Genomic DNA, 25,583 nt, shown 5'->3' on the forward strand with positions numbered 1-25,583 from the left:
GGCTTTAATTGACAAATCTGCATAAGTGCATCATGAATTCCAGGCATGGTTGTGGTGTAGTTGACGTGTCAAAATGTGACTATTGTTGTTGCCTGGTCGTTGTACCAACATGATCGTTGTGCGCACAGACACAGTACCGTGTCTGTGCGCGCAATGCCCGGATTTGCGCAATGCGCCAAAACACCAAAATCGTCAATCCAAAATTGAGGCTGTAGAGCCACACACAATGGTTATTATCATGAGATTTTCTGGCGGAGTAGTCTATAGACCTATATGAACAAGTTTCTCACTCAAACTTTTGTGGCGCTCTGATTGGGTGGCCGCAGCTGTTGTATTTTGCTGGAGGGGATGGGGAGCAAGGCGTGGCAGCAGCATGACTACGGGCAGCTGCACTACCACGATTCTGCTTCTTCCTGGGTGCTGCAACCTCTGAGGCCTTGCGCTTGCCTCTTTGGGACAATTGTATAGGTTTTTTGGTGTTGCGCTCCCCCTGTTGACGCTCTTTTTCAGCCTTGCGTTTGGCAACTTCCTTAGCCTTCTCAGCCTTCAGCCGGTCACGCTCTTCCTTCTCCTTCAACTTCTGCTCACGCCTCTCCTGTGCAATCTTCTCCTTGTACAGCTTATTGGTGTGCCTCAGTTCAGCCATCTCTGCTTTTTTGAGCTCCTCTGCCTTCTGCTCTTGTTGTTTTGCCCTCTCACGTGCACGTGCTTTCTCTACTCTACTAGGAGAGTAAAACTCGGCTCCACCGTGGTAGTCCTTGTGATGCTGAAGCTCAAGAGGCTTGCTCTTCTTCTTGTGCTTCTTTTGAGTCTTAAGAACCTCTCTGAGGCCTGTAATCTCGTGGTGGAGGACTGAGTTTTGAACTGAGATGTGGTGGAGTGAGCGCCTGATCTTTTTCAGGTCTTCACTGCCTTTGTCTTTGGCTACTTTGCGCAACAGAGTCTCTGTTTTGAGCCAATCCTTGCCGCTATAGACTGAAGAAGAGCTTTTGTTGCTATCGGAGCCCTCAGGGGTAGGCTTAGCAAATCGCTTGAGGATGACGTTGGGTTGAAGGGGTGCTATACCCGTTGCCTCAAAGGACCTGAGTATCAGCCCCTGAGTAAACGTACTTGTCCACGCCTTCCAGAACAGGTGGAAGAAGTCGCTCTTCTTGATAACCGACAGTCCTTGGCCATGGTGAAGGTGTGTTGTGAGCTCCTTTGAGTATGCTGTCAAGAGAGGCTTGAACATCACCACATCGAGTGGCTGGAGCGTGTGGGTTGAATGAGGAGGAAGTATAGCCAGGAGTATCCTGTTCTGATTGCAGTAGTTGATGAAATCCATCGTGACGTGAGATCCATGGCCATCCAGTATCAATAGGCGGTACTTTCTTCATGCTTTCTTCTTGGTGTAGCGATCAAACACCTGTCTGAGCCAAGCGAGGGCTACCTCGTTGTTTGTCCAGCCTGAAGGTGACGAGGAAACAAAGACAGAGTGTACTCCTGGCTTGATTTCCTCCACCCAGCTTGACTGTATAGTGTTGTTGGTAGACTCGTATAGGAGGCCTGGTGGCAGTGCCAATCCATCCCCACACACACATGCTATAAGCGTCACCCAGGCATGATTACCATCTTGAGTAGTTGCTGTAACCTCCTTCTTCTCCCACATACGTCTACTGAAGACGTGTTTGGTCCTTGTGGTGACTCCGATCATGAAGCCCTTCTCATCCATATTGTATGTGTGCTCAGCGTTGACGTTGTATTGGGCAATTTTGGACTGCAACAGGTCAAAATAGAGCTTGTACTTGGTATACGAATCGGCGTTGTGGCAATTGCTGTCCATACCCGTTGAGTATTGAGAGATGAGATGGATTGAGTGGTTGTTGATGAAGCAGGTAACCCAGCTCTCGCTGACTGGCTCTGTGGCTATTGATGACGCAAAATTTGCTATCATTTCCCTTGTAGGAGGTAGACATCGGGCTGTAAGCTCCTCTATATACTTGACAAGCTTGTCCTCTTGTTGTGGAGTGAGCTTTTGTTGTGCAATTGCCTGCTCTTCACACGATCACGTTTCTCCTCGGTACTTGCGCATCAACGTAGAGCGCACAACACCATGCTTTATGGATAATTGCGTCCAAGGGATGTTTTTGCATGGCATCATAGCATCTATCTCTTTAATGGCTTCCTCTAGCGTCATTGTGGCGTTGAGTTGTGGTGTTGTGAAGTATGGGTGCATAAAGCGTCTCGGCGCATTGCGCGAATCCGCGCATTGCGCGCACAGACACGGTAGCTAGTTGCCCTTGTCCGCCTGTCGGTTGGAGAAGCCTCGCTGCTTGCTTTACGATACAACATGTCGCGAGCACATGTCGCAAGTCGGAGACGCGGATTAACTGACCCAAGCGACGGTCATCAGTGTGGCATCTGCGGGAAACTCTATGAGCGACGTGTGGATACACCTCCAACGCCCCAGTGGCGCACATCACATGACCTGGGCTAACGTAACCGCCAGGAGATCTATGCGACCGTCACAAACGGCGCTGCGCACAAACTTTTGCCAAGCCCAAGCGTTCCAAACAACGGTCTTGTGTAGCGTGCGCCGTGTCGAAGCTAGGTTGCGATCAGGGCCAGCCGTCATGTCGCCGCTGCTCGAACCGCGGCATCATCTGCAAATACGTTGGGGACGCGGCAGACAGTTCTGCCGACGGCCACAGAGACATCACCCCAGAAGCATTCCCCGCCTCCGTGCCGCAAGCAGAAGATCGTGACCATGGCGGCCTGCCAGAAATGGTGGGCAGTGAGTACCTTAACATGACCGCTGCATTTTCATCGGCCCACCCGCAAGCCGTTACCATCGCGGAGACGCAGCACACTACTCCCAACTGGAACCTGGATATCAACCAAGCTGGCGGTAGCAGCGGTAGCCATCCTTCCGTCGAAAACATGGCCTTCCAGATGTTGTCGACAACCGGAGACGAATGGTTGGGAGCTTCACTAGATAATGGAAACGTGAGCTTTGCAGCGCTTTGGGGCAGCGGGCTTCAAACGAATAATCCCAGCATCGACGGACTCGACAGTACACATCAGTCTGTCTTGGATACCAGAGAGCCAGACCAGCGTCTTCAGTGGTCTCCGTCATCCACGAACCGTGCTCCTGCCATTTCGGCCGAGAATATGGTCAGCCTTGTCATGAGCTATCTACCCATGATGACCTCTCAACTCCCTCCTACCCCACCCTTTATCCACGACCAGATATATCACTGCAACAAGGGAGACGTAAAAGAGCCCATCGCCCGGGCCATGATTTGCATTCAGGCGTACAGCAACGCCATGCCCAGCGGTCGTAGCTTCGTCTATGACATGATCAATAAAGAACGTGATAGCCTGATTGAATCTTTTGTAAGAAATCCTACGTATACCTTCAGCAGCTTAGCACGGCTGACATTCCCACCACTCTACAGCACTCTTGCAGATCCGACATTGACATGCTAGCGACCCTCCATGCTACGATCGTCTTTCAGGTCCTCGGCTTCTTCAGTGACACAACAGAACAAGTTCGGAGTGCCGAGCTACACCATACATTTCTTCTGAAGGTAAACGCATGAAATGGTGCCTCTGACATTTTTCTGACGACCGATGGCTAACAAGCAACCACATCAGATGATCCGAAAATTTGCACAAAGGCATCGGCAAGACCTTGTCGATGACTCCGCCAACGACTGGACGCATTGGGCTTTTATCGAAACACTTCGCCGCACTATATTCCTCGTTCAAATTATCAACGTTATATCCACCCGCTTGCAGAAGCAAAATCCTTTCTTTTATGAGGCACTGGATGATGATCTAGTTCTCGACATGCCCTTACCCGCTGCTGCGCCGCTATGGGAAGCCAATCAGGAACAGCAATGGCTATTTGTACGAAGCAAACAGCCACGAAGACACTTGACTGGCAGAATGGTACAGCAGGATTACACGAGCATACCCAACGATGCGGACACTTTCACGATGATGGTGATTGGTTCTTTAGTCTTAGACAATCTCTCCGGCATACCGGCCTTGTGATGCTTTGTAGGTTCTGGAGGTGTCATCATTCGTTTTCACGTCAAGACAGCATAGTGAATTTGGGCACTCAATATTGTGTTTCATTTCTCGCAAGGTGTTGAACTACGAATAACTCATTGGCGCTCCTGAGCACAGCGTGGTAGGAACTAGAATGAGTACACGAACCTCAACACCAAGATAACACGACACACGATCAATAATAACTATGTCAGAATCTCCTAGGTCCTCTGCCAATGAACGAACTTCGTCCCGAAACCTCTACCTGCTTGCAAGGTGCTGGCAAAGTCGTCAACACCGCTCAACGACACGACGTTGCCCGGGTAGAGCTTCCCAAACAGCGCGAGGCCAAGTAAAGGGTCGGAGATAGGAAAAACATGGAGGGTGTCATCGTGCTGCTCCGATGCCAAAGCTGAGAATACCAGACCTGGTAAGGCGAGGGCGTCGTCCACCCTGTGAAACAGTGTATGTCCTGGGTCTGCCGGGTAGTGACCGTTGCTCCTAGGAACCCGGCTTGCATAACGCCAACCACGAGCGATCTGACCCAGACAAACAGGGAATACTGCCTCAAGATGGCCTCGCAGTTCCAATTCGATCCGGAGATGAGCTCTGGAGCCGTCAGTGCCTGCAATGGTGCGACTCTTGAGTTTGGACACATCTGTGGCAGACTCAGCTGTACCCTGCGACAGCTTGGCGGTCTCCGGAGGTAATTCGCTCTTCTCAGCATTGTCGTACAACGCGTATTCGTAGTCGAACAAGACTTCAGACGCTGAGGCAGTCTCTCGGGCTGGATAGTAGCGTAGTAGGCTACGCGAAGAGGAACCGTTCAGGAATGCTGGCAAGACGACACCCTGTGAGTACTGGAATCCGAAGCCGCCAGATGGTAAACTAGGCGCCGTCAAAGCCTTTGCCATGTCTACAACGGCCTTCTGCGGAAGACGACCAGAGAGGACATGTCTAATGAAGGAGTCAGAGGGCGTCTCAAGTATGCGCATGCCCTGAGATCCTTCCGCCACGATAACGATAGGGACCTCATCCCAATTTTCAAATGGCATAAGGGCGTTTCGCAATAGCACGATGCGGTGCGACCATTCGTTGTACAGCTGCATGACTACCGAGTCGCCCCGCGAACCCATCAACTCTCCCACCACCTCCTGCGTCCATAAGTGACCATCACAGTGGCTTGTCATGCTGAACTTGGGGTTCGCATTCTCGTAATCCAGGGACTCGCGCACATAGCCGACAAGAGCCGCACTGATTGTGTCAGCCTGGTCAGCCATCTCAGAATGTGCCCCGTGCCGCAATGAGAGGCTAGATTCTCGCCCCGATGTGGCTAAAATGGCAGCCAGGCCGTCGAGCAGCACATCGCGCGTCGCTTCGGGCCGGTCCCGTCCCACCCGGTGTATGCATGTGTCGATCACTAATCGGGAAGGTGTTGTGTCAGTGGAAACACGTGAGTGCGACTCTCAAGACGTCTACTTACAAGGGCCGAACCCAGCGATTAATTCGCGTGCCCGGTAGACACCAGGCCGCGGCTGGAACTGACGTCTCGCTGCGTTCTTGTCGCTGTTCCATGATCTCGTCGTTTCGCCGGCCTTGAAACGGTACTGGGGCTCGAACATCTGACCAAAGTTCAGATTCGGCTGGCCTGCGAAAGTGAAACAATTATTGGCAGTCATATTGAAGGTGTCGATAAGGTTGGCTGGAAATGTACGGGAGAACTGCAAAGCAGGGGGTGAAAGAACACAAATATTTCCCTGATGAGAGCTGACTGCGACGGAGGAACGGGCTAGATGCTGAATCTAAGCAGCGTAGCAACTTGCACCCTTGAGAATTTGCCAAATTGAACGAGGTCTGAATGGCATGCGGGCGTGAAGACCGAAGCCGGGGAACGTTGGGACAGGGTAGAGCTCTGCTAAACCAGACTCTGCGTAAGTGTGTGGCTTGCAGAAGAAGATTTATAGTGCTGATATCACAACTGTAGATTTGACAGATAAGCTGATGGTAACGAATAGAACAGAGTCGTGTTCTGCCAGTGTATTTGGTTCGTTCTAGGTCAAGAAAGTAGGTTGGAAGAAGTTGGGCCTAAGATCTTACAAGAGAAGCAGTACGAAGAGAAAGGGCACAAAGCCTGCGTCGGACTTGCGTCTTGAGGAATGTACTGACCGGATCGCTCCTAGGGGCGATTGTCCACGCAACTCCGACGCACAAACGGGAGTGTCGACTAGCCGAGTTGTGCCAAGCATAACCACCAATCCGACAAGCACAATGACCAAACTGCTCCGATGGTGAATCAGCAGCCTGATTTGTGGATACCGGTCATGTTCACAAAGACGAGCGCCAATGGAACACAGATTGTAACGCAATGTGATATTACTAGCTTGTATCGTGATGGTTCCGGACAACATCGACTAATCATTCACTGACATCCTGCTTTGAACCCACCCTAGTTCCAACGAAACTATGTCGACAGTCACCGAGACAAAAGGAGAGTCAGTTGGCTTTCTCGGCTCAGAGGGGGTGTGTATGCTACCTCACCATGCCAGCGAGATTGAGCGCTTGACGAAACAGCACGATTTGTTGGCAACGACTACAGATGGACTCTTGTTAGCATCGGTCGTTACTGCGGGAAGCAACTCGCTAAAGGTGCTCGATACTGGATGTGCGGATGGTAAGTAAGTCTTTCTTGACATGACAGAGATTTTTAATTGCCAACTTATATGTCCCTTTGCTAACTCGAGACAGTATAAGGGCGTAGCTGCGTGGCCTGCGTGAACAACTTCCAAAACGTCAACTAGAGCTTGTCAGCGTTGACATTGACTCTGCACTCTTCCCTCCTCTTGAAGCGTAAGAGGCTTCTGGCATCACACTGCACTCCCACAATATCACGAAACCCTTTCCCGCCTCTTGGGATAACACCTTTGACGTAATCCACCAGTGCCTCCTCGTGCGGAGCTTGGAGAATGCAGACTGGTCCAACGCCATCAACAATTATATGGCTATCCTGATGCCGGGCGAATACCTACATCTCGTCGAAATCGAGTTCATTTCCGAAACCAATCTGCACCCGAGCCCCCGACCACAACTTCAGAAGCAGATTGCTTTGCAACAGTGGGCGACCGCGGAGTTCGGCATGAACATCGATATTGCATATAAACTGCCCGATCTGCTGAAAGACGCAGGGTTCGAAGACGTGGAAGTAGTGCAGTTCGACCATGGTTACGGAGCGCTTGCTAGTGATCCGAGTCAAAAGTCTGTCAGTGCAGAGCTTTGGGTCGAGTGCTTTCGCGCGTTAGATACAAAGATACCGAGTAAGTTTTTGCCTTAGGCACTTGGTCATCACCATACACTTGTTAGTATATGTTGCGGTATAGATTGGTCCATACAAGGTCTGACTATACCTCTGACAGACTACCTTAGTCTAGTGTTACTGGCCAGGTATGTAGTCATCATCCCCTAGCTAGATAGCAACTCAGCGCAGTATGTATCGACCCGATAGTCCTACGTTATCGTTTACCGTAGCTATTAGTGTCACAAATTCCTTAAGTTCTTCCCCAAGTATTCCAGTTTACGCAACCGGGAGGACTTCTCGCGTGTCAAGACGATGTTTAACCACGCCTTCCGTGATATCAACGATCTCAAACATGTGGAAGGTTTTGATGCAGACACATTTGAGGATGCCTACGATGAATTCCGTACGCTTCACACACATCCTCCCGATTGGTACGGTGAGTTGGAGGTTGACTCTGTTGTAGATCCCTCCGCAGATGACAACGACGATGACAAGACAGTTGATGGTGAAAATGAAGACATCCAAACTCGTGCAATAGCTTACCGCCCGTCGACCTGGTCGCAATGGACAGACGCAAGTCGCTGATGCTGACCAAGTGGGTGATCGTGATATTGACAAGTGTGGCGGCGTGAGCCGCTGTAGTACACTGATAGCTACGGTGAACGATAACGTAGGACTATCGGATCGATGGAATACTGCGCTGAGTTGCTATCTAGCCAGGAGATGACGATATACACTGGCCCTGGAACGTGCTAGTACAGAACAGTCTAAGCAAGGGTAATCGGGTCTCGTAAGGGCCGACTGATACCGCAACAAGGAAGCAGCAGATGTGGCAGGCGCAGCACGCCGTTGCACAACATCCGCAATATGACAGTGTTGTGCGGTGGCCCTTTGACCTCGGCGATGTGCCACCTGATGGCAATCTCGGGCTGAAACTCCGTCCAGAGATGAACACTGCCGTATGAATCGCGTGGCAGAAGATGATTTATGACTATGCGCGCTGTGGTCTGTCTTACACCGACAAAGACATGTTGCTTCCCATAGCTGGTATTGCGGAAAGGTTTGGACAGTTCTACGATCATCGATACATTGCCGGCCACTTTGAGCAACAGCTGTCGTTCAATTTACCGTGGCAGGACAAAGGCAAGCCAGCTGACGTCTACCGCGCCCCAAGTTGGAGCTGGGCAGGCAGAGATGAAGGAGTAGAACTATCCTACGGCGAATGCCCTTACTGCGACAATTGTTGCGATCCGTACGCTAGCGTCCCAGGCTCGCATGTTGATCCCGTCAGTGAGAACAACGTCTATGGTCGGCTACATTATGCAGAGCTGAGACTTACTGGTCATCTTACCCCATGCTTGCTTGAGCCTAGCAAGCACTTTGGAACTGGGTTGAAACAGAGAACGGCTTTATATACACACAGAGCCTTGGACGACCCGTCGCGCGCTGGTCCCGCAACCGACAACAACGCTTTAACCATCTGGGGCAAGTGTACTTGGACAACGAAGAAGAATCACTACGCGGTTCTGCACAAGCGTCTCAGTTTACGGCATGGGCATTGCCCATCATAGAACTCATAGCCTGGAACGACAGAAGAGTACATCCATCGAGAGCTCATTGTCAATAAGGTCAAGGAAAACAAGTATGCAAGAGTGGGAACGTATCGGATCAAGGAACGTCTCATAAATACGATCCTGGAAAACGATCGTCGTGTGGAGTAGAACATATGTCGGGTTTAGCGTGCAAGTGATGGGTGTCGCAGGAAAGAGGCAGGACGAGGATGAATAGACGACTCATTGATCTTGCTGCAGCCAATCAAACCCGAGCGTAAGCCCTGACACAGACACTGAACCCTGTGCATCTGCCGAGCTTAGCATCTTCCCTCGACAAACGTATCCACAGGTCTAGCAAGCGATGCAGCTTCTTGCAAGATGGTTGACTTCTAGCGACACTTGTACCGACGTTGTGTTTGTGTACAGGTTCAGGTCAAAATGGGCATCGCCAATTACGATTCTGCCGAATTGTGCGTCGGTCAGGGCTGATCCGGCCGGCGGTCCAAGCGAGGTGCAGTACCAGACACTGACTTTCTGCAACACGAACTTCGATTGTGTGAGAGCGAGCAGCAGTAGCTGCTCAATCTCAACATGTTACCAGTTATAAAGTACACATGTTGTCAGATTGCGGGTTGGGAGATGCTGTGATGCTCTACGAGGAGGCCTGTTTGACGCGTCTTTGTTCTTTTGCAGCACGACGTTTAACAGCCTTGCAGTCGGTATAGAAACCCCAAATAGGCTACACCTCCGATGCCTGGGCCGTCCTGGAACTGCCGAGCCCCGTAGTAGATCTTCAGGGCCCACGGGTACTTCGTGTTATCTGACCCCGATGCGGCTACCTTGCGGCTCATCTCTTGGACCCTGACATCTTGGAAATACGAGTCGTTACAATACAGATCTTGCGACACCTTTCATAAAGCACCTTCAAACTCGATGACTTGCGAATACAGATACTCCGCGCCTTCGGTCGCGTGCTTTTGACATTTACCGGCCATCCTGACTCGTACCAAGCTCACTCACCGCACGTTTTCGTCCCTGAACAGCCAAGGCGGACTGTGCGCCGACATCGAAATTTCAGTTCGAGACCCACTATTTCTGCCATCGACACGACACAAGAAAGGCGGTGTCTTTTGCGCACGGCCATCTTTGCAATGTTGAAACGTATCTCGGGTCGTTTGAGCTTAGGCTGGGTTGTATCAAGGGGCAGATTTTTTCGCCTCCTGCCTGGGGTCGTTTGGTACAAAAGTTGAGCATCTGGCGGCATGTTTGGGCGTTCATCTTTCCATCTTTCTCTTTTGACAATGATCACGACAACTTCTCGGGTTCAGGTGCCTCCAGTCAAGACTAGGCTCACTGCGGTGGCCGACGTCAAGCCGCTTCCTGACGTTAAGACCCTGAAAGATGCGATCCCAGCGAAATGCTTCGAACGCTCCATGATTCGCTCTTTCTCCTACGTTGTCCGCGATTCCATCATCGTGAGCTCGCTCTTTTACTCTGCCGTCTGGCTTTCCGGACTCGATGCGCCTTTGTTCGTCACTGTTCCGCTATGGGCCCTCTACAGCTTCGTTCAAGGCTGTTTCTTCACTGGTCTCTGGATTCTTGCGCACGACTGCGGCCATGACTCTTTTTCTGCAAACCTCACCGTCAACGCGATAACTGGCTGGTTCTTGCACAGCATGTTGATGGTCCCCTTCTTCAGCTGGAAGTTTAGCCACGCACGTCACCACCGCTACCACAACCACATGGAGAAGGACACCGTTTTTGTGCCGCACCGCAAGTCCGAAGTCGAGGGCAGGAAGACTGAGCCGACCATATTGGAAAAGATTATGGATCACGCAGCTGCGGACACACCGGTTGTCACCTTTGCTGCGCTGCTCTTCCACCAGTTTTTTGGCTGGCCAGCGTACATCTTCATGAACGCTGGTGCGGGCATGAAGAGTTTGACCCAGAGTGATCGCTTCACTTCATCTTCCTACAAGCAGAGTCATCTTAATCCCACGGCCCACGTCTTCACTCCTTCTGAGGCACCGTTCGTCGCGCTGAGCAACCTTGGACTTGCCATTACTATGGGTGCGCTGTACCTGGCCTCGAAGAGCGTTGGAGGCTGGACTGTTCTGCTGGCATACGGTCTGCCTTACTTGTGGATGAACCACTGGATCGGTAGGAATCTCTCATTTCGATAATACAGGACGTTGGAGCTAACATGTTGTAGTTGCTATTACATACCTTCACCACACACATCCGGAGGCGCCGCATTACGAAGCCGAGGATTGGACTTTCATCAAGGGCGCTGCTTCGACTGTCGACCGCGAATTCGGCTTCATCGGTCGTCACATCTTCCACGGCATCATCGAGTACCACGTCGTGCACCACATGTTCCCGTAAGTTCATTCCAATTTCGAAATGTTCAAGCTGCAGCCCGATATCTTCCTTGATTGAATATGTATGATCAGCACCACTAATGCTAAACAGGCGCATCCCCTTTTACCACGCCGAGGAGGCAACATTGGCCATTGCACCTCTACTCGGTGAACGTTACATTCAGCAGAAGAGCAACTTCTTTACCGATCTGTGGGAGAGCTTCACGACCTGCAAGTACGTTGAGCAGGGTACTGGTGCCCACGCTGGAGGATTGGTTTGGTCAAAGAACAAGGCGTGAGAAATGCCACATCGATATTCAGCAGAGAACGAAGAGATTTCGACGAAAACGACGAATCCGCATGCGAAGGCCATGCATGTTGAGCTGTGACGTTCTGGCTTACTCATACCAGAGATGCACGCTTGCATCCACTGACAATTTTCATATCAGCTCTACTTGTTGCCGTCGGGTTACGGAGCGTCGCCCAAGACTATCATCGAGGCGTCAAGGCCACAGGCATTAAAGCCCCCATGTTGCCACTGGGTCGCATCTGAGAGTCATAAAGGCCAGTAGCCATATCACGAGTCTTCGCGCAAGATTAGAGTTGAGGATCAACACGTCAGAGCAACTGCCGCAAACTGATACTGGGTAAAGATGCATCTTCGAAACGAGTATCATCCTAGCGCAGGCAGGGAGCCACTTGAAAAGAGCTAGCAGTAATAAGGGCATGGCGGTAGAATTGTGACTCAAAAGTCGCATAAAATGAAGATTGGATGTCCATTGAGTATGCACCAAGTGCTCTGTTTCGCAGAATCAATAACTCTTGTCAATCGGGGGTTGATCGTGTCGCGCGGTGGACCTCTGACATTTGATTGTGAGATCAATATCCGAAACGGATCGAGACTGAACGAGGCGGAGAGGCTGTATGAGAACGCTTTCACATAACATACTAGCATAGAAGGTTTTTGGGCTGCGAGCGCACACTCGCTATCCAAGCCGATTCGCTGTCAAAAGAAGTCCCGAATACCGTTGGTTGATGAAGTGGCTGTGTAAAGCTCGTATACATGGGTTCCGGAATACCGGCGATTCATCGTAGCGGACCGATGTACCGGGCGAGGAGTCGAAGTGGAACCATGATCCAGTCTACGAGTGAGTGTTTCTTGGGGAGGTGTAATGCCGTTGGCGCGGTGCGGCCTTCGAGTTCCATCTGGAGAAGGACGTCGCGACCTGAACGTAGGGCATCGCCAAACGCTTTTCTGAAATTCGAGGGCAAGCGCAGCCTACCTGCAGCACAAGGGACAGTCGAAGGCTGATATACCTCCCGAGGCAAAAGTATCTATTTTCTGCAAAGGCAGAGGGACCTCAGAACAGGTACAGTGATGTGAGTTGCTGCCACTAATGTGGACTCCAGTAGGTTGATGGATGCTGCACCTCGATCGTTTCAATGGGCGCATCTGAACCTACTTTCTGATCCTGTTCTCTCTACAAACATATTGCATCTCCGCGTCGGGATGTCACCCAATGATGCGGCGGACATATCGTACTTTTCGGTCCACAAGTCAGCGAAGGCTGCCCTGATTTGCCCTGATGAGCAAAGTCGAAAGTCATCTTTATGCACGCTAAACGTCAACGACTTCCAGCGCTGGAGTGGTCAAAATCTGCAAGGTCGATTGTGGCGGCGTGAGCCGCTGTAGTACACTGATAGCTACGGTGAACGATAACGTAGGACTATCGGGTCGATGGAATACTGCGCTGAAGTGCTATCTAGCTAGGAGAAGACGATATATACTGGCCCTGGAACGTGCTAGTCCATAACAGTCTAAGCAAGGTCCCGTACGGACCAACTGATACCGCAATATTGATGAATAGTACGAGGGGGGTTGTACGAGCGACGTCCGGTAGCAAGACCGGGCAAACCTGATCGAATAAGGGGATACCTGGAGTACATGAAGTGCGCGAGGATCGTTCTGATGGAAGTGATCCATGCTGACGGTAATGGGACTCGACAACGAGTAAGCTCCTTTACTGTGGAAATCGATACGAAGGGTGAAGGGTCTCTACGAGACGGCTGGCCATGTTACACAGCACGTAATCGGTTAAGTGGCCGGCTGGTTGTATTTTAGAACTCTTGCCTATCATTTCCAACGGAAGCATTACCATACAACAACACTTGCATTAATCGTTGTTGTCCTGCAATTGACGTGTATCAATCCACTGTGATGCTTTCGAGTAGTCACATGAAGCTGCCGAATTGTTCGAGATGCGTCCAGACTCCTCTTACAGCAGCGTCTAGCAAGCACGAAGCGCTCGGAAATGGATCACGGAAATGCCTTCTGTTCCGTTATAGTCAATACGAACAGTTATCGTACGGTTGGCCTAGAGAGCGCGCCGTTGCTTGCTACTAACACTCATCAGGAGGCGCTTCCGCACACGGAGTACGGCTTAGTAAATTCTTCCGTTGCAATGCGGCTCAATGAGGAGGCTCGAACTTGGCTGGTTTCGGACTAAAAGTTTGTACCAAGCGTCATAACGGGCGCCACGCGAGATAATCCACTAATGAAATGAGGGGCTAAGGTCTGTGACACCACTAAGCTCGGCCACCAAAAAGCTTACTGCGGAGCCCCATGGGCGAAACAGGGTCGAGTCGGCCTTGTGACGACTCTGAGCCGTGTGCTTCGACCGTCACGACCTTGTTTTCGTGTGCTAGACAGGTCTTTCGTTGGCAATGGCTATGCCTACGGAAGAGCCCGGTACCTAGCGCTCTGTACCCTCTTGTTGGACTCCTCGGCGCTTTCTGCGATGAAGGCAGCGCATGCATTACCCACGGGGGTTGGTGGGGATACCCCGTACTGGCTCTGCGCTACCACCCCGACCTCCAGATGTAGATTCCTTCGTAGCGCTCCTGGAAAGTGGAGTTGGGGTGTCGTATGAGAATCGGTGTGTATTTAAGCATGTACGCCGCCTGCTTGGCTCTGCTTTGCATTGCTCGTCGCTTCCTTCGCACTTGCACATCCACAACCAGAGATCAGGAAAGATGTCGTCCGGAATCAACGAAAAGAAGGTTGACCCGGAACTTAATGAGCAGGGTGTCGTTCAGCATGAGACCCTCAGCGACAAAGAGCTCTTGGCCGCTTCCTATGAGGCCGAGACCCGTGAAAACGAGATGGGTGTTTGGGAAGCCGTCAAGGACCACCCCATGGCGTGTTTCTGGGCGTTCATCTTCTGCTTCACCATCGTATGTCTCAGTGCTCCATGGTCGTAGCCGTAGCTAACATTCGACAGGTCATGGAGTCCTTCGACATGTTCTTGAACGGAAACTTTGTTGCCCTGTCCGCTTTCAAGGAAAGATACGGCGTTGTCCTTGCCGATGGATCCAAGGCCATTCCTACAAAATGGCAGAGCTCTCTTTTCCAAGCCGGTCAATGTGGTGCCTTCGTCGGTGTCTTCCTTGCTGGTCCCATTACCAACCGTATCGGATACCGATGGTGTACACTCTTGGCGCTGGTTCTGATGAATGCTACCATCTTCATCTCTTTTTTCGCCCAGTCGCTCGAGGTGCTCGTCATTGGTCAGGCCTTCGAAGGTGTTCCCTGGGGTATGTTCATCGCCAACTCTCCAGCCTACGCATCTGAGGTCGTGCCCGTCGTCCTCCGTGGTGTCTGTACTGCTACTCTGCAGATGTCTTGGTCCATTGGAAGCATCATCGTCGCGGCGGCCACCTACAGCTACAACAAGCGTCAAGATGAATGGGCGTGGCGCGGACCTCTTGCACTGCAGTGGGTCTTCCCTCTTCCCTTGATGGTGCTCATCTTCTTTGCTCCCGAGTCTCCATGGTGGCTTGTCCGCCATGGTAAGAAGGAGCAGGCTCTAAAGTCGATCAAACGTCTTGGTCGCAGGAGCGGTACCCAGGCGTCTGCTGATGAGACCCTTGCCATGATGGAGCGAACTGTCAATATCGAAGCCCACCTTGGTGGCGACCCAACTCTGCTTGACCTTTTCAAGGGCGTCGATCTCAGGCGAACAATCATCACCTGCTTGATCTACGCGTCTCAGAACTTCGCCGGTAACTTGATCGCCAACCAGGCTACGTTCTTCTTCGAGCAGGCTGGCATGTCGCCCGATTTCTCTTTTAAGCTCAACCTCATCAACTCCTGCCTTCAGTTGGTTGCCAACGCTTTGTCGTGGCCTCTCAGCGCCTGGTTTGGTCGCCGAACAATCTTCCTGGGCGGTGCCATTGTCAACATGACCTTGCTTATCATCCTCGGTATCTGTGCCACTATCACGCAGAGCGTCGCGACCAACTACGCCCAAGCCTGCCTCGGTGTGATCATCTCCTTTGTCTTCGCCGGGTCCCTTGGACCCATCTCCTACTCCATCATTGCCGAGACATCCTCCATCCGTCTGCGTCCTCTGTCTACTGGTGTCGGTCGTGCCGCCTACTACGTTGCTGAGATCCCCATGATCTACCTCGCCTCGCAGATGCTCAACCCCACCGGATGGAACATGGCTGGCAAGTGCGGATACGTTTGGGGAGGAACTGCTTTTGTTTGCCTTGTCTCCGCCTACTTTGGTCTTCCTGAAATGAAGGGCCGCTCTTACCGCGAACTCGATATTCTGTTCAAGCGCAAGGTTTCTGCCAGGAAGTTCAAGTCTACGGTCATCGCTGTCGACGAGAACGAGTAAACCATCAAGGCGTGAGTAGAGACCGACCTCATCTATGTCGACCTCGATTTGGTGCAAGATGCCACCGGCACTGTCGACAACGGATGCGTCACTTGTACATAGCATCATTTCTTCCTCGAATATCAATGCTACGCTGAAAAGCTTATGCCCCTGTTATACCAGCACATTCTTAGTATCTATCCGGTTGGATGCTGACTATCTTGTTCCACGCTCTTATTTCGCAAAGTCCATACACATCGTCGAAGAAGACCAAAACAGCTTCACTGCCTCTGACACTAACCTTGGCGTCCTTACCGATCATATCGATTGCCATGTCGTCCACCGGCTCACCCATAGGGAACGACTGACCAGCCCACATCGAAATATTGCTGTCTTCAGTATTGACAAAGCGCGCAGTCAAACGCTTCATACGAACACAACCGCCGTTGCCAGTATGCGTCAGGGAAGACAGATCCACTTGAATGGTAAAGCCGGACGTTGAGTTGGCGTAGTATGGCTTCATGTTCACAAGTGCAAGTTTAGAGATACGATCGTCAACGTGAAACGCATACGCCGCGAATAACTCTGGATCGACACCAGAAGGTGCATCGAGGGCTCGGACACGTGTACTGGAAGTGGCGAAGGCTTCAGCCATGAAGAGCTGAGCAAGGAACGAAATCAAAGTGCGAGATGGGCCTCGCAGGTTGCTCTCTCGCGGGTAAAGTATCGAATATGTGCTGAAGCCAGGTGTGCCGTTCGCGTCTGGCGTGTTGACTTGGTCCTTAGACTGCAGAGCGAGAGTCGCGCCTTGGTGGAGATGGGTATTTGTTGCATTGCGAGTAGCGTAGATGAGCTCGCTATCAATCACCCAAAGAGCTTGCGCAAAAGTGTCTGTGACGTTAGGCGCGCCTGAGCAGGAGACCGAGTTGAACTCGCCGATGTTCCAGCGCGCTCCAACTTCAAGAGTAACACAAGCAGAAGGGTAGATTTCCTCATCGCAGTAGTGAGTGAGCTCGGTATGGTTCAAGATGTTCGCGATCGTAGCCAGTGCGGCGCGCTTTGGATCGCAGGTTGAGAACGCATAGGAGTGAATCGAGTAGATGCCGACCTGGTCCTCTGAGTCGACGCCAGCCGGAATGAGAGTAACTGGTCGCACTTCAAGACCAAAATCGTCTGTTGTGGCGGATGATGCCCACCATCGCTGACTGGTGAGGTTGCTGTCGCCGCTCGCGTTGACAGCCGCGTCGATTTCATGAGTATACTGTTTCCACTCGCTCATATACGCATCTGTCGAACGATTCCATCGGCTCTCCTCGTAGTTCGTCGGCTCATTGCCGAGCTCAAAGTATGCCACCTTGTCACCTTGGTATGTGACGGAGGTTACTGCAAGGCCTTTCGCAATGTCTAGACTCTCGTTACCAAAGTTGAGCGTTGAGACGAACTCTGTGCCTTCTGGGAAGTTATCCGAACTCTTGTAGTAGTCAGGTTCGACCGTTGTTCTCCAGACCCCACCGTCAGGGCTGGTCGTGCGAACAGTGTCTCCACCTTCCGGTTCGAAGACCGTGCTGCCCATGGTGATGCCACCAGGCTGGATGATAGGATGGCCGCCATATTCGTGAATGCGGCCGAGAAATGGCAAATGTCAGGTTGTTCGGAGTGCTTGCGTTGCCAAAGAATTCCACCCAGAATGCTGGCTCAAAGGAGAACGCGGCGAAGGAGTTGCTGTGTGCGATTGAGGCACCCCCCACTGTTCTTGGTGCGCTCGATTTGATTGCCTTTGAGCAACTCTCGCTAGGGTAGGCATGCGCTGCACGAGCCGCCAAAAATGCGGTAGTGATGTGGAACAGCTCATATCGATGGTCTCGAGTTCGGACCTCGATTTAATCCGGACCTAGAGGAAGGATGGGTGCACAAAACGTTCTTCAAAGAGCTGGCGAAGTGGCAAATGGGGAATGACGGTGTCGGTGCCCGCTACGTGCCGGCTTCTCAGCGGTCGCCGAGTATATAGTGGCGTGTCCTCGGCTGTATCTCGTGCGCAGTCCAATAAAGAATCGTTGATTTGCTGGTTTGAGCGCAGGACGTGTAGAAGTAGAATAATGAGCGTCTGCATTTGCATCTTCACAGTTGCGGAAGAACTTCAAATCCTTCAACAACTTCCATCGCCGTTCTTTGTTGATCGTCCCGTGCACTGGTATCTGCACCTGCCTGCGTCAACCACTTGTAGAAGACACGGCTACCATTCATAGCAGCAATGTGAAGCGGAGTGAGATCATTGGCACCTTTCCCAACCAAGTTGGCTCCCTTTGCTTGTAGAGCTTTTCCAATCTCATGGTTGCCTTCTTTTGCTGCAAGCATCATCGGCGTCCAACCGTTGTTGAACTTGATATCAACAGATGCACCACTGTCCAGCAAGAGTTGCACTGTCTCCAAGCTGCCTACAGCGATAGCATGGTATAGCGGCGGGTCCACCCCTCGGATGTAGAGATTAGGGTCAGCTTTATTCTGCAACAGTTTCCTCGTCATTGCGACGTTGCCATCTCTGACGGCTGTAGCGAGTGGAAGCAGTACGCCCTGGCTGGGACTGTCCGGGCTGGCACCCGCCTCCAATAGGACGTCTATTATTCGTTCATTCTTGTCCTCACCTATCACAGCAGCGCCTAGAGGTAACCATCCTGCAGCGTCCGCTTCGGTGGCAGTGGCACCGAATGTAATTAGCAAGCTGACGATCTCAAGGTTGTTTCTGCGTACAGCTGTGACGAGGGCTGATCCTAGTCCCTCTTTGCAGCATGCGTTGACATCAGCACCGCTCTTGCACAGTAACCGAACGGCCTCTACATGCAGGTTGTCGACAGCTAGTATGAGAGCACTGTTTCCCGAGCCATTGAAAACATCAGGTTTGGCACCAGCGTCGATTATGATTGCAATAGCTTTTCGACTGTCGGAAGCTGCAGCTACGTGAAGCGGGGTCCAGCCTCTGGCATCGACTGTCTCAACATCTATGACTGCCAGGAGAGCTCGGCACCATTCCTCGTCGTCCTGTTGCGCTGCGCGATGCAGCGGGTACTCCGAAAGATCTACCATGAGGCTAGGTTTGATGGTATGTGTGAGCTGGTAGTTGAGTTCAGACGCCCCTTTGCCGCTCATCAGCTCCCGCGATGTAGGGTTTTCGTGCAGTAAGAGCCAGTCGCTACGTTCAGCTTTGTAGTACTTCTCAGTCTGGCCAACGGCGACTGTGAGACATACCCAAGCCTCCTGGTCGTCAGCCAACGTGAACTTCTCGACTAGAAGGCCAACGATAGAGAAGCGACGATCATCTTTGGCATCAAGCCTTTCGTCGGTGAGAAGGTATCCGTTGCCATCCTCTACAGCTTTCTCGAAGAGGTGAACGCTTTCTATACCGTGCTTCAGAGTTTGCTCGCTGATGACAGCAACTGACTGGCACTGTGCCACGTAGTCGCTCTCTAAGGCTAGGTAGAACCTGTCGGCCTCTCTTTCGAAGATGAATTTGACTTTGCTGGTCAACCAGGAACGTTGCAGACCGCGACGCTTCCATATACCGGGTTCGTTGATCTTACAGTCCTTGAGCCCGTTGAAGACTGATGGTGCCCATCCCGGATAGGACGCTCGTAGAGGACCGTGGAACAAAACCAGACGTGATGCATGTCGCTGCTGGGTTGAGTATACATTGCGCATAGCTTGATCTGTGCTGTAGTGTGGCTTCCACTCAATACCAAGCGTCGGAAAGATCGCCCTGGCATAATCTAGCTTATCCCAAGCTTCACGGTACCCGCATCCTATAGCAACATCTGGAAGCGAGACGCCGAGTTGATCATTGCGTTGCAGTCGAAGGAACGTTTTAGCAATGCTCGGGTACTTCCCGCGGGCATCACCTTCCCACTCTTGACCGGCTTCTGTAATGGCCTTGTCCTTCAGGTGCCGGCAGATAGCACTGAAACTGATGGGCCCTTTCTTCGTCATAACAACAGCCATTTTAGCAAGTTTGATTTCTTGGTATGTCCACATTCGGGTCAACCAGTCTGGGATTGCGTCAGCGTACATGATTATGCCGTACCACGGCAGACTTACTTCCAAGAGAGAGCATAATCGCTACCTGGACTGGATCAGTTGAGTTTAGTCTGATGCATAGAGCATCAAAAACCAGAACCATTCGTGCTTCCCGATAGATGTTGGCCATGGCGTTGATGAGTGCGCCCTTGAGCTCTTCTTCCAGAAGGTTCAATGCCCGCTTTCCACCTGGAATGGCCAGGCTATCTGTCCATACCCACTTGATCCCTAGTGGCTCTACCCTGTCGAAGACTTGTTGCAGCAAATCTCGGTGCAATCCACGGTTGTCATCGTCGGCTCCCAGCCCTTGAGACCAGACATGGGATAACGCTACAAAGCCTTCTTTCGGGTTGGTACAGAATCGGCCAGTTCTGTCAACGCACAGCGCACCCATCCTGGCAACGGATTCTTGTATGTCCTGGACTGTTGGCTTGACGAAGGTCGCGGTGGAAATATTACCGCCCTGATGCTGCCGGACTTGAAACGATATAAGCTTATCCAGGGGTGCACCATGAGGGACGTCAAGATTGCTGAAGACTTCATCGAGTTCCTTCTCAGACCAGTAACAAAGCTCGTTCATCGAATTTGATCGTGCAACTGGGTCGGGTACGCCTTTGTTCAGCAAGTACTGCTTCACAGCGCGATTGTTCGGTTGTCGCACCTCACGCTGCTGATAGCCTTGAAGCGCTGCCATGATCGCCGTTAGGTCGTATGATGCCATTGTGGTGTGCCTCATTCAGTGAACGACTTCCAGGCATGCTGAGGGTAGCGCTGCTTTATACGCAGCTGAACGTACACGAGGCTGATAATGGCGGGGCGACAACAGCCTGATCCGGCTCACGCCTGCGATAGCCAGAAACAGCAGACTCAGCTGAAAACTACTTCCCAATGTGTTGTGTTGCATAGCCTGACGCCTGGTGACTAGCGTAGGGTGTCTGCTCGCCTACCCCTGCAGCTGTCCGAAATGTATCCCGAAGGTACGTCTTGTGCGCATAGCGAGAATTATCTCATAGCGAACTTGCGAGGGAGACAAACATCTGGGGATTAGACTTATTGATCAAGGTCTTCGCCAAGTCCCGTATTGACAGCGAGTTCTTCTCACGCTCTTTGGAGGCATCTTCCTATACTTCGTACAAGCTGCGGCCTCTTGTATCAGCACCTCGAGCAACGAGCAGCTGAACAATTGCATTTTTCCCAGCAAGTATTTCCACACACGCGGAGTTTCATGCCTCTCTTCTGTAACGCCTTCAATGTCGGCACCTGCGTGCAGCAGTGCCTTTACGACGTCAATGTGACCGTTGCTGGCGGCAAGCGCGAGAGCTCTTAGTGAGCTGCCTCACTTGTCGATTCTGGCGCCTGCGCAGAGTAGTAATCAAACGGTGCTTTCATATCCGCACAAGGAAACTGGTTGGAGATGGGTACCGTAACGCTTTGCACTGAGGTCCACATCAGCCCCAGCTTCAAGCAGCGTGGTGATGATGGACTGATGATCGCCCAAAATAGCTGCCAAAAGAGGAACGTCGCACGCCAGATCAAGTTTGTCAGGACAGAGATTGATATCAGCGCCCGAATCAAGTAGCTTCTGCATGATCTCGGAGTGGCGAGGGCAAAACCCCACCATGATGGCTTTTGGTAGGATGTGGGAAAGCAGTCTGCCTGGACACCCATATCAAGTGGCTGATTTACAACGTGTTTCTGACCACGTTCGGAAGCCAACACTAGAGTTATTGATCGATGTTCTTCAGTTGGATCTGCACCTGAACCGATCAGAGTTGCGATCATTTTGGTGTGGCCGTATTGAACTGCGCGTTTGAACAAGCACCAGCCAAGATCTGTTTCTGTTGCAAGGATATCTGTGTTGATTTTTCTGGACTTTGTCAGAAAGTTGACCTGGAAGCACTCCCAAATCGTCACCACATGCCTATATTCCCCCCTCCTGCATGCCACACCCACTACGGTCAATGAGAGCTCTCCAATGAGGGGTGACATCATACATCCTCTCCATATACTATAGAGGGGGAGGGGCCCAACCTTTTTGCAACCCATAATAATCTAAAGCTCAGGGCGTGTTCTCAACATGGCTAATCTACCACGTCGTATGTTTCTGTTTCAAACGCATCTCCACAACTCGTTGACGTTCTTTCTCAGGTCCTGTCCCGCGTTCACCAGTGATGTCAACATTGCGTTCTTCGTTTTCCTTGATCCAACTTCTGAGATCATCCATTGCAGTATATCCCTTGAGGTCTAAATCTTCCATATCACTGTCACTTGCTGTCAAGGTCGGACTGCAGCTGATGAGGGATGGGGTATCGCTGTCGTATTCGCGATCACTGTCTGAATGATCGTCGTTGTCCTGTGATCCCTCCTCGCTGCTAGTTAGCAGTTCTTCGAGAGTACGACCTTGGGTGTCCGCGCCTGCTGCAACCAGGATACTTGCGACGTTCCGGTGGCCATTTCTCGCTGCTAGTTGAAGTGCACTGCTCAGTCGTTTGGCATTGGGGTTGGCGCCTGCAACGAGTAACATCGTTACCATTTGCTCATGACCCCATGTTGCGGCAATACAGAGGGCAGCGTCAAGCATATAAAGACGATCGCCGGTCGTCGCGGTGTTCGTTGCCCCGAGCAATATGTCCATGATCTCCTTGTTGTTCGCTTCCGCGGCTGCTACAATAGGATTGTCGTAGAAATCTGTTCCGATGCCAATGTCCGCGCCGGCTTCAAGCAGCATCCTGACAATGTGCGCATCTCCAGTCAGTGTAGCTGCCAAAAGGGCTGTACCATTCGGTTGACCGGGCTCGATAAATCCAACGTCCGCGCCATAGTCGAGCAGTAACCGCACAACCTCTGCGTTTCCAGATAGGACCGCATTGATGAATGCAGGTTGTGAATTTGAATCTACCGAGTTGACCGAAACGCCAAAGTCAAGCAGTGCCCGTACCACGCTCGTTTGGCCCCGGTTGATCTCTGAGTGCAACACTGCCGCACCATCCTGGGCGCCGTGTTGGATTAGCAGCTTGACCATCACTATATTTCCGCGTGTTGCAGCAACAGCAAGTGGTGTTCCGTACTTGTTCGTCGATACTCCGGCATTAAGCATATCCGCAGCGTCATTTCCCAACTCCTTCAAAATCCCTTCCATGATGCCGCACAGTCCTTCATAGGCTACGTATTGGAGGGCTGTCATCGCCTTGAAGAAAGAAATATCAAGTTTGCGTAGAATTCGTCGCCTCCATCGTAGGTTTTGCATGATGTACGTCGTTTGTGCAGCACTCTCATACAAGCCTTTGTGAAGAAGGAATGAACACGCCAGTTCGCCGACTTCCTCTTGGACGGTACGTACATGCTCACTCCAGTGCTCGGCGGCGTACATGAAGAAGTCGTTCTCTCGGAATCGTCTCTGCAATGCTTCTTGGCTCAGACACCTGCCAGTTCGGAACGTATCGAAAGATAGATATGTAAGACAAGTCTCCGCGATTTCCACTCGGGCGCGAGGATTCCACTTATCGATGATGCTTTCGAGGTAAGTCTGCGCGGTGTTGTGCCTCAGTCCAACTATGAGGCGTTTCTCTTCGACGTCGATTAATCCCGCGCAAATCGACTGTATCTGTCCGATGTCGAGCAGGTTGTCCACGTCTAGAGACTGTGTCTCCAATTCTACAGCCAAAGCACAAAGCAGCTCAGGTGCAGTCATGGGACGACGTGCTAGCGTAATCCAGGATAGGACGCGTTTTGCTAGTGCCGCTCGTTCTGGTCCTTGATTTTCGATTCTTTTGAAGACATCCTGGTACGCTTCGTTGAGGGAGCTATGTGATAGGCTATTTAGGGTAGTGATGACATTCTTTTTCGTCAATTGCGCACGCAGTTTGTCAACATGAAGTGTAGCGAGGAGGAACCTGGAGTAGTATCAGCTCGTGTTGCGTTCCTAGTTAAACTCGTCCATGCGTACATGTCTCCTACAGCGTCTGCAACCTTCTCTTGAACTCGCACTTGCAACATGGCGTCACGCTGGATGCAGTCGGGTAGCTGATCAATCTTCCCAGCAACATAGCGCTTGATATCTTGGGGTTTTGCTTTTACTTCGAGCTTTACCGCCCCTCGCAGCGAATTTGTGATTATTCGTGACGTTATCATCAATCGAACATCGGCCTGTGACTGTAGGATTTGGAGATGCTCTACAAGTTGCTCGCGTTTGCTGTCGTTAACACACTCATCCAACGCATCGACTATGATGTATACTGTCGATAGGGCCACGACAGCAGATTTGAGCGCACTGAAGATTTCGTTGACCGACAGCTTTTTTTCCTCTTTGGCATGCTTCTTGTACAGTAGTGCTGCGGACGCTGCTATTTCTGGGTGAACCTGAATGAGTTGTTTGAGTAGAGCTGCCAGCAACTCAGCAACTTCGTCATCATTTTGTGTGTTGTGGTGGATGAATATCCAGGCCACACCCACGGTATCGTTTCGGGCCGTTCGCAGCAGGTGCTCGATCGCAACGGCCGATATCATGGATTTGCCTGTTCCTAGGTTCCCGTGGCAAAGAAGCGTTGTCTTTGGCTTGTTGAGCCAAACATCGACTTCGCGAGAGGGCACGAACCACTCTGCAGTACCCTTTTGCCGGTCCTTCAAGATTGAGGCGTATTCGGCAGGATGATTTGATAAAGAGATCCAATTGACAAACGCTTTCTGCTCTGATTCCTCAAGGATTGATCGCATGGCCGGGATGTGCTTTGTGTCGTCTTTGATCGCTTTCGACAACTCACTTGCTGGGTAAGTCCTTTGCAGGCTCGCAGTTCATCAACAACTCACAACTGGTCCATCTGGAGCGAGACCACCATGACTGATTTCAGCCGTTCGAGATGGGTCATGATCTCAAGGACTTCTTCCTTCTTGAATTTCCATCTCAAGGCTTCAGCAACGCGTCTCAATCTTCCTCCCTCGGTCAAACCGTGGTCTAAGCGATCCAGAGCTTGCTTGAATTGATCAAGCAGGCCACCGTCTTTTGTAAGATCTTTTGCCGCTTCGTACCAAGCTTCGGAGTCGTTACGCTGTTCGGCTCGAAACCTCAACTTCTCGAGAAGACCGTGCATATTTGAGATCTCCAATCCACAACGCGCGCGATCTTTCGAGGCATCTTTGACGGCGTTGATGTACCCTAGGACTTTCGCTGAGAGGTCGAGGACAGCGATAATGCTGGCTACAAGACCCACAGCCTCGGCCATCGCGAGAAGCGGCGAGGATGTGCTATGTCGTCAACTGATACAGTCAAAGGGTGATGGAAAGACGATGTTCTCCGGACCAGGTGAGCAGGCTGGGAGATGGGGCGACCGCACTCGCGTGCAGCTAGCCGAGATCGTTGCACTATCGCGGCTTACTGTGGCACTCTTCTCGATTTCATCTTGACAGTGGGGTCCAGGAAGAGGAACTGCTGCACAAAAGGCGACCGCAGCTGTACCATTCTTGTCATTTCGAGAGCAAAGACAACAGCGTGGGCTTCAAGGCCGCACACCAAGAGTCGACTGCGGTACTAACAGCAGAAACGTCATGGACCAACTATGAGGCTTCAGGTAATGAGAAATTCTAGGGTCGACGAACGCGCTGCTCACACTTCAGCAGCGTG

At 51.6% G+C, this 25,583-nt stretch overlaps 12 protein-coding genes across 12 annotated transcripts; 5 read left to right on the top strand and 7 right to left on the bottom strand.

Annotated features, from left to right (window-relative positions):
• Nucleotides 1-2,324: 2,324 nt before the first annotated feature.
• On the top strand, nucleotides 2,325-3,375 carry BU25DRAFT_449737 (uncharacterized protein; the record flags this gene model as incomplete). Its single annotated transcript, XM_033709658.1, has 2 exons — nucleotides 2,325-2,423; nucleotides 2,489-3,375. Coding segments are annotated over exons 1-2 (981 nt in total), but the record flags the coding sequence as incomplete, so codon positions are not given.
• A 113-nt stretch (nucleotides 3,376-3,488) lies between these two features.
• Nucleotides 3,489-4,230, top strand: BU25DRAFT_412287 (uncharacterized protein). The gene is made up of 2 exons (XM_033706759.1): nucleotides 3,489-3,569; nucleotides 3,637-4,230. Exon 2 carries the CDS (start codon nucleotides 3,637-3,639, stop codon nucleotides 4,036-4,038), a length of 402 nt encoding a protein of 133 aa, XP_033560244.1. The 5' UTR covers nucleotides 3,489-3,569; the 3' UTR covers nucleotides 4,039-4,230.
• Nucleotides 4,231-4,256: 26 nt separating this feature from the next.
• Nucleotides 4,257-5,657, bottom strand: BU25DRAFT_344824 (uncharacterized protein; the record flags this gene model as incomplete). The annotated part of the gene is made up of 2 exons (XM_033703013.1): nucleotides 4,257-5,455; nucleotides 5,519-5,657. The coding sequence occupies 2 exons, from the start codon at nucleotides 5,655-5,657 to the stop codon at nucleotides 4,257-4,259; spliced, it is 1,338 nt and encodes a 445-aa protein (XP_033560245.1).
• Nucleotides 5,658-6,498: 841 nt separating this feature from the next.
• BU25DRAFT_472892 (uncharacterized protein) lies at nucleotides 6,499-7,378 on the top strand (the record flags this gene model as incomplete). The annotated part of the gene is made up of 3 exons (XM_033710865.1): nucleotides 6,499-6,681; nucleotides 6,794-6,838; nucleotides 6,890-7,378. The coding sequence occupies 3 exons, from the start codon at nucleotides 6,499-6,501 to the stop codon at nucleotides 7,361-7,363; spliced, it is 702 nt and encodes a 233-aa protein (XP_033560246.1). The 3' UTR covers nucleotides 7,364-7,378.
• Nucleotides 7,379-10,181: 2,803 nt separating this feature from the next.
• Nucleotides 10,182-11,539, top strand: BU25DRAFT_449738 (uncharacterized protein; the record flags this gene model as incomplete). The annotated part of the gene is made up of 3 exons (XM_033709659.1): nucleotides 10,182-11,040; nucleotides 11,093-11,261; nucleotides 11,353-11,539. 3 exons carry the CDS (start codon nucleotides 10,182-10,184, stop codon nucleotides 11,537-11,539), a joined length of 1,215 nt encoding a protein of 404 aa, XP_033560247.1.
• A 2,734-nt stretch (nucleotides 11,540-14,273) lies between these two features.
• Nucleotides 14,274-15,922, top strand: BU25DRAFT_344905 (general substrate transporter; the record flags this gene model as incomplete). The annotated part of the gene is made up of 2 exons (XM_033703019.1): nucleotides 14,274-14,474; nucleotides 14,522-15,922. The coding sequence occupies 2 exons, from the start codon at nucleotides 14,274-14,276 to the stop codon at nucleotides 15,920-15,922; spliced, it is 1,602 nt and encodes a 533-aa protein (XP_033560248.1).
• An 84-nt stretch (nucleotides 15,923-16,006) lies between these two features.
• On the bottom strand, nucleotides 16,007-17,746 carry BU25DRAFT_107807 (glycoside hydrolase family 79 protein). The gene has a single exon (XM_033700308.1). It carries the CDS (start codon nucleotides 17,472-17,474, stop codon nucleotides 16,092-16,094), a length of 1,383 nt encoding a protein of 460 aa, XP_033560249.1. The 5' UTR covers nucleotides 17,475-17,746; the 3' UTR covers nucleotides 16,007-16,091.
• A 273-nt stretch (nucleotides 17,747-18,019) lies between these two features.
• On the bottom strand, nucleotides 18,020-18,982 carry BU25DRAFT_344910 (ankyrin; the record flags this gene model as incomplete). Its single annotated transcript, XM_033703020.1, has 2 exons — nucleotides 18,020-18,438; nucleotides 18,838-18,982. 2 exons carry the CDS (start codon nucleotides 18,980-18,982, stop codon nucleotides 18,020-18,022), a joined length of 564 nt encoding a protein of 187 aa, XP_033560250.1.
• A 192-nt stretch (nucleotides 18,983-19,174) lies between these two features.
• BU25DRAFT_344668 (uncharacterized protein) lies at nucleotides 19,175-20,660 on the bottom strand (the record flags this gene model as incomplete). The annotated part of the gene is made up of 2 exons (XM_033703008.1): nucleotides 19,175-19,938; nucleotides 19,988-20,660. Coding segments are annotated over 2 exons (1,437 nt in total), but the record flags the coding sequence as incomplete, so codon positions are not given.
• A 335-nt stretch (nucleotides 20,661-20,995) lies between these two features.
• On the bottom strand, nucleotides 20,996-21,648 carry BU25DRAFT_412291 (uncharacterized protein). Its single transcript, XM_033706760.1, has one exon. The coding sequence runs from the start codon at nucleotides 21,585-21,587 to the stop codon at nucleotides 21,339-21,341; it is 249 nt and encodes an 82-aa protein (XP_033560252.1). The 5' UTR covers nucleotides 21,588-21,648; the 3' UTR covers nucleotides 20,996-21,338.
• A 938-nt stretch (nucleotides 21,649-22,586) lies between these two features.
• BU25DRAFT_306559 (uncharacterized protein) lies at nucleotides 22,587-24,730 on the bottom strand (the record flags this gene model as incomplete). Its single annotated transcript, XM_033702071.1, has 3 exons — nucleotides 22,587-22,908; nucleotides 23,086-23,859; nucleotides 23,913-24,730. Coding segments are annotated over 3 exons (1,914 nt in total), but the record flags the coding sequence as incomplete, so codon positions are not given.
• A 38-nt stretch (nucleotides 24,731-24,768) lies between these two features.
• On the bottom strand, nucleotides 24,769-25,185 carry BU25DRAFT_344866 (uncharacterized protein; the record flags this gene model as incomplete). Its single annotated transcript, XM_033703017.1, has 1 exon — nucleotides 24,769-25,185. One exon carries the CDS (start codon nucleotides 25,183-25,185, stop codon nucleotides 24,769-24,771), a length of 417 nt encoding a protein of 138 aa, XP_033560254.1.
• Nucleotides 25,186-25,583: the final 398 nt, after the last annotated feature.

The sequence above is a fragment of the Macroventuria anomochaeta genome (assembly GCF_010093625.1).
Source record: "Macroventuria anomochaeta strain CBS 525.71 unplaced genomic scaffold BU25scaffold_23, whole genome shotgun sequence".
Classification (NCBI taxonomy): Eukaryota; Fungi; Ascomycota; class Dothideomycetes; order Pleosporales; family Didymellaceae; genus Macroventuria; species Macroventuria anomochaeta.

Bases quoted from the DNA above. Each gene is read 5' to 3' on its own strand.
- BU25DRAFT_412287 (XM_033706759.1), top strand. From the start codon at position 3,637: ATGATCCGAAAATTTGCACAAAGGCATCGGCAAGACCTTGTCGATGAC.
- BU25DRAFT_412291 (XM_033706760.1), bottom strand. From the start codon at position 21,587: ATGGTGGGGTTTTGCCCTCGCCACTCCGAGATCATGCAGAAGCTACTT.
- BU25DRAFT_107807 (XM_033700308.1), bottom strand. From the start codon at position 17,474: ATGGGCAGCACGGTCTTCGAACCGGAAGGTGGAGACACTGTTCGCACG.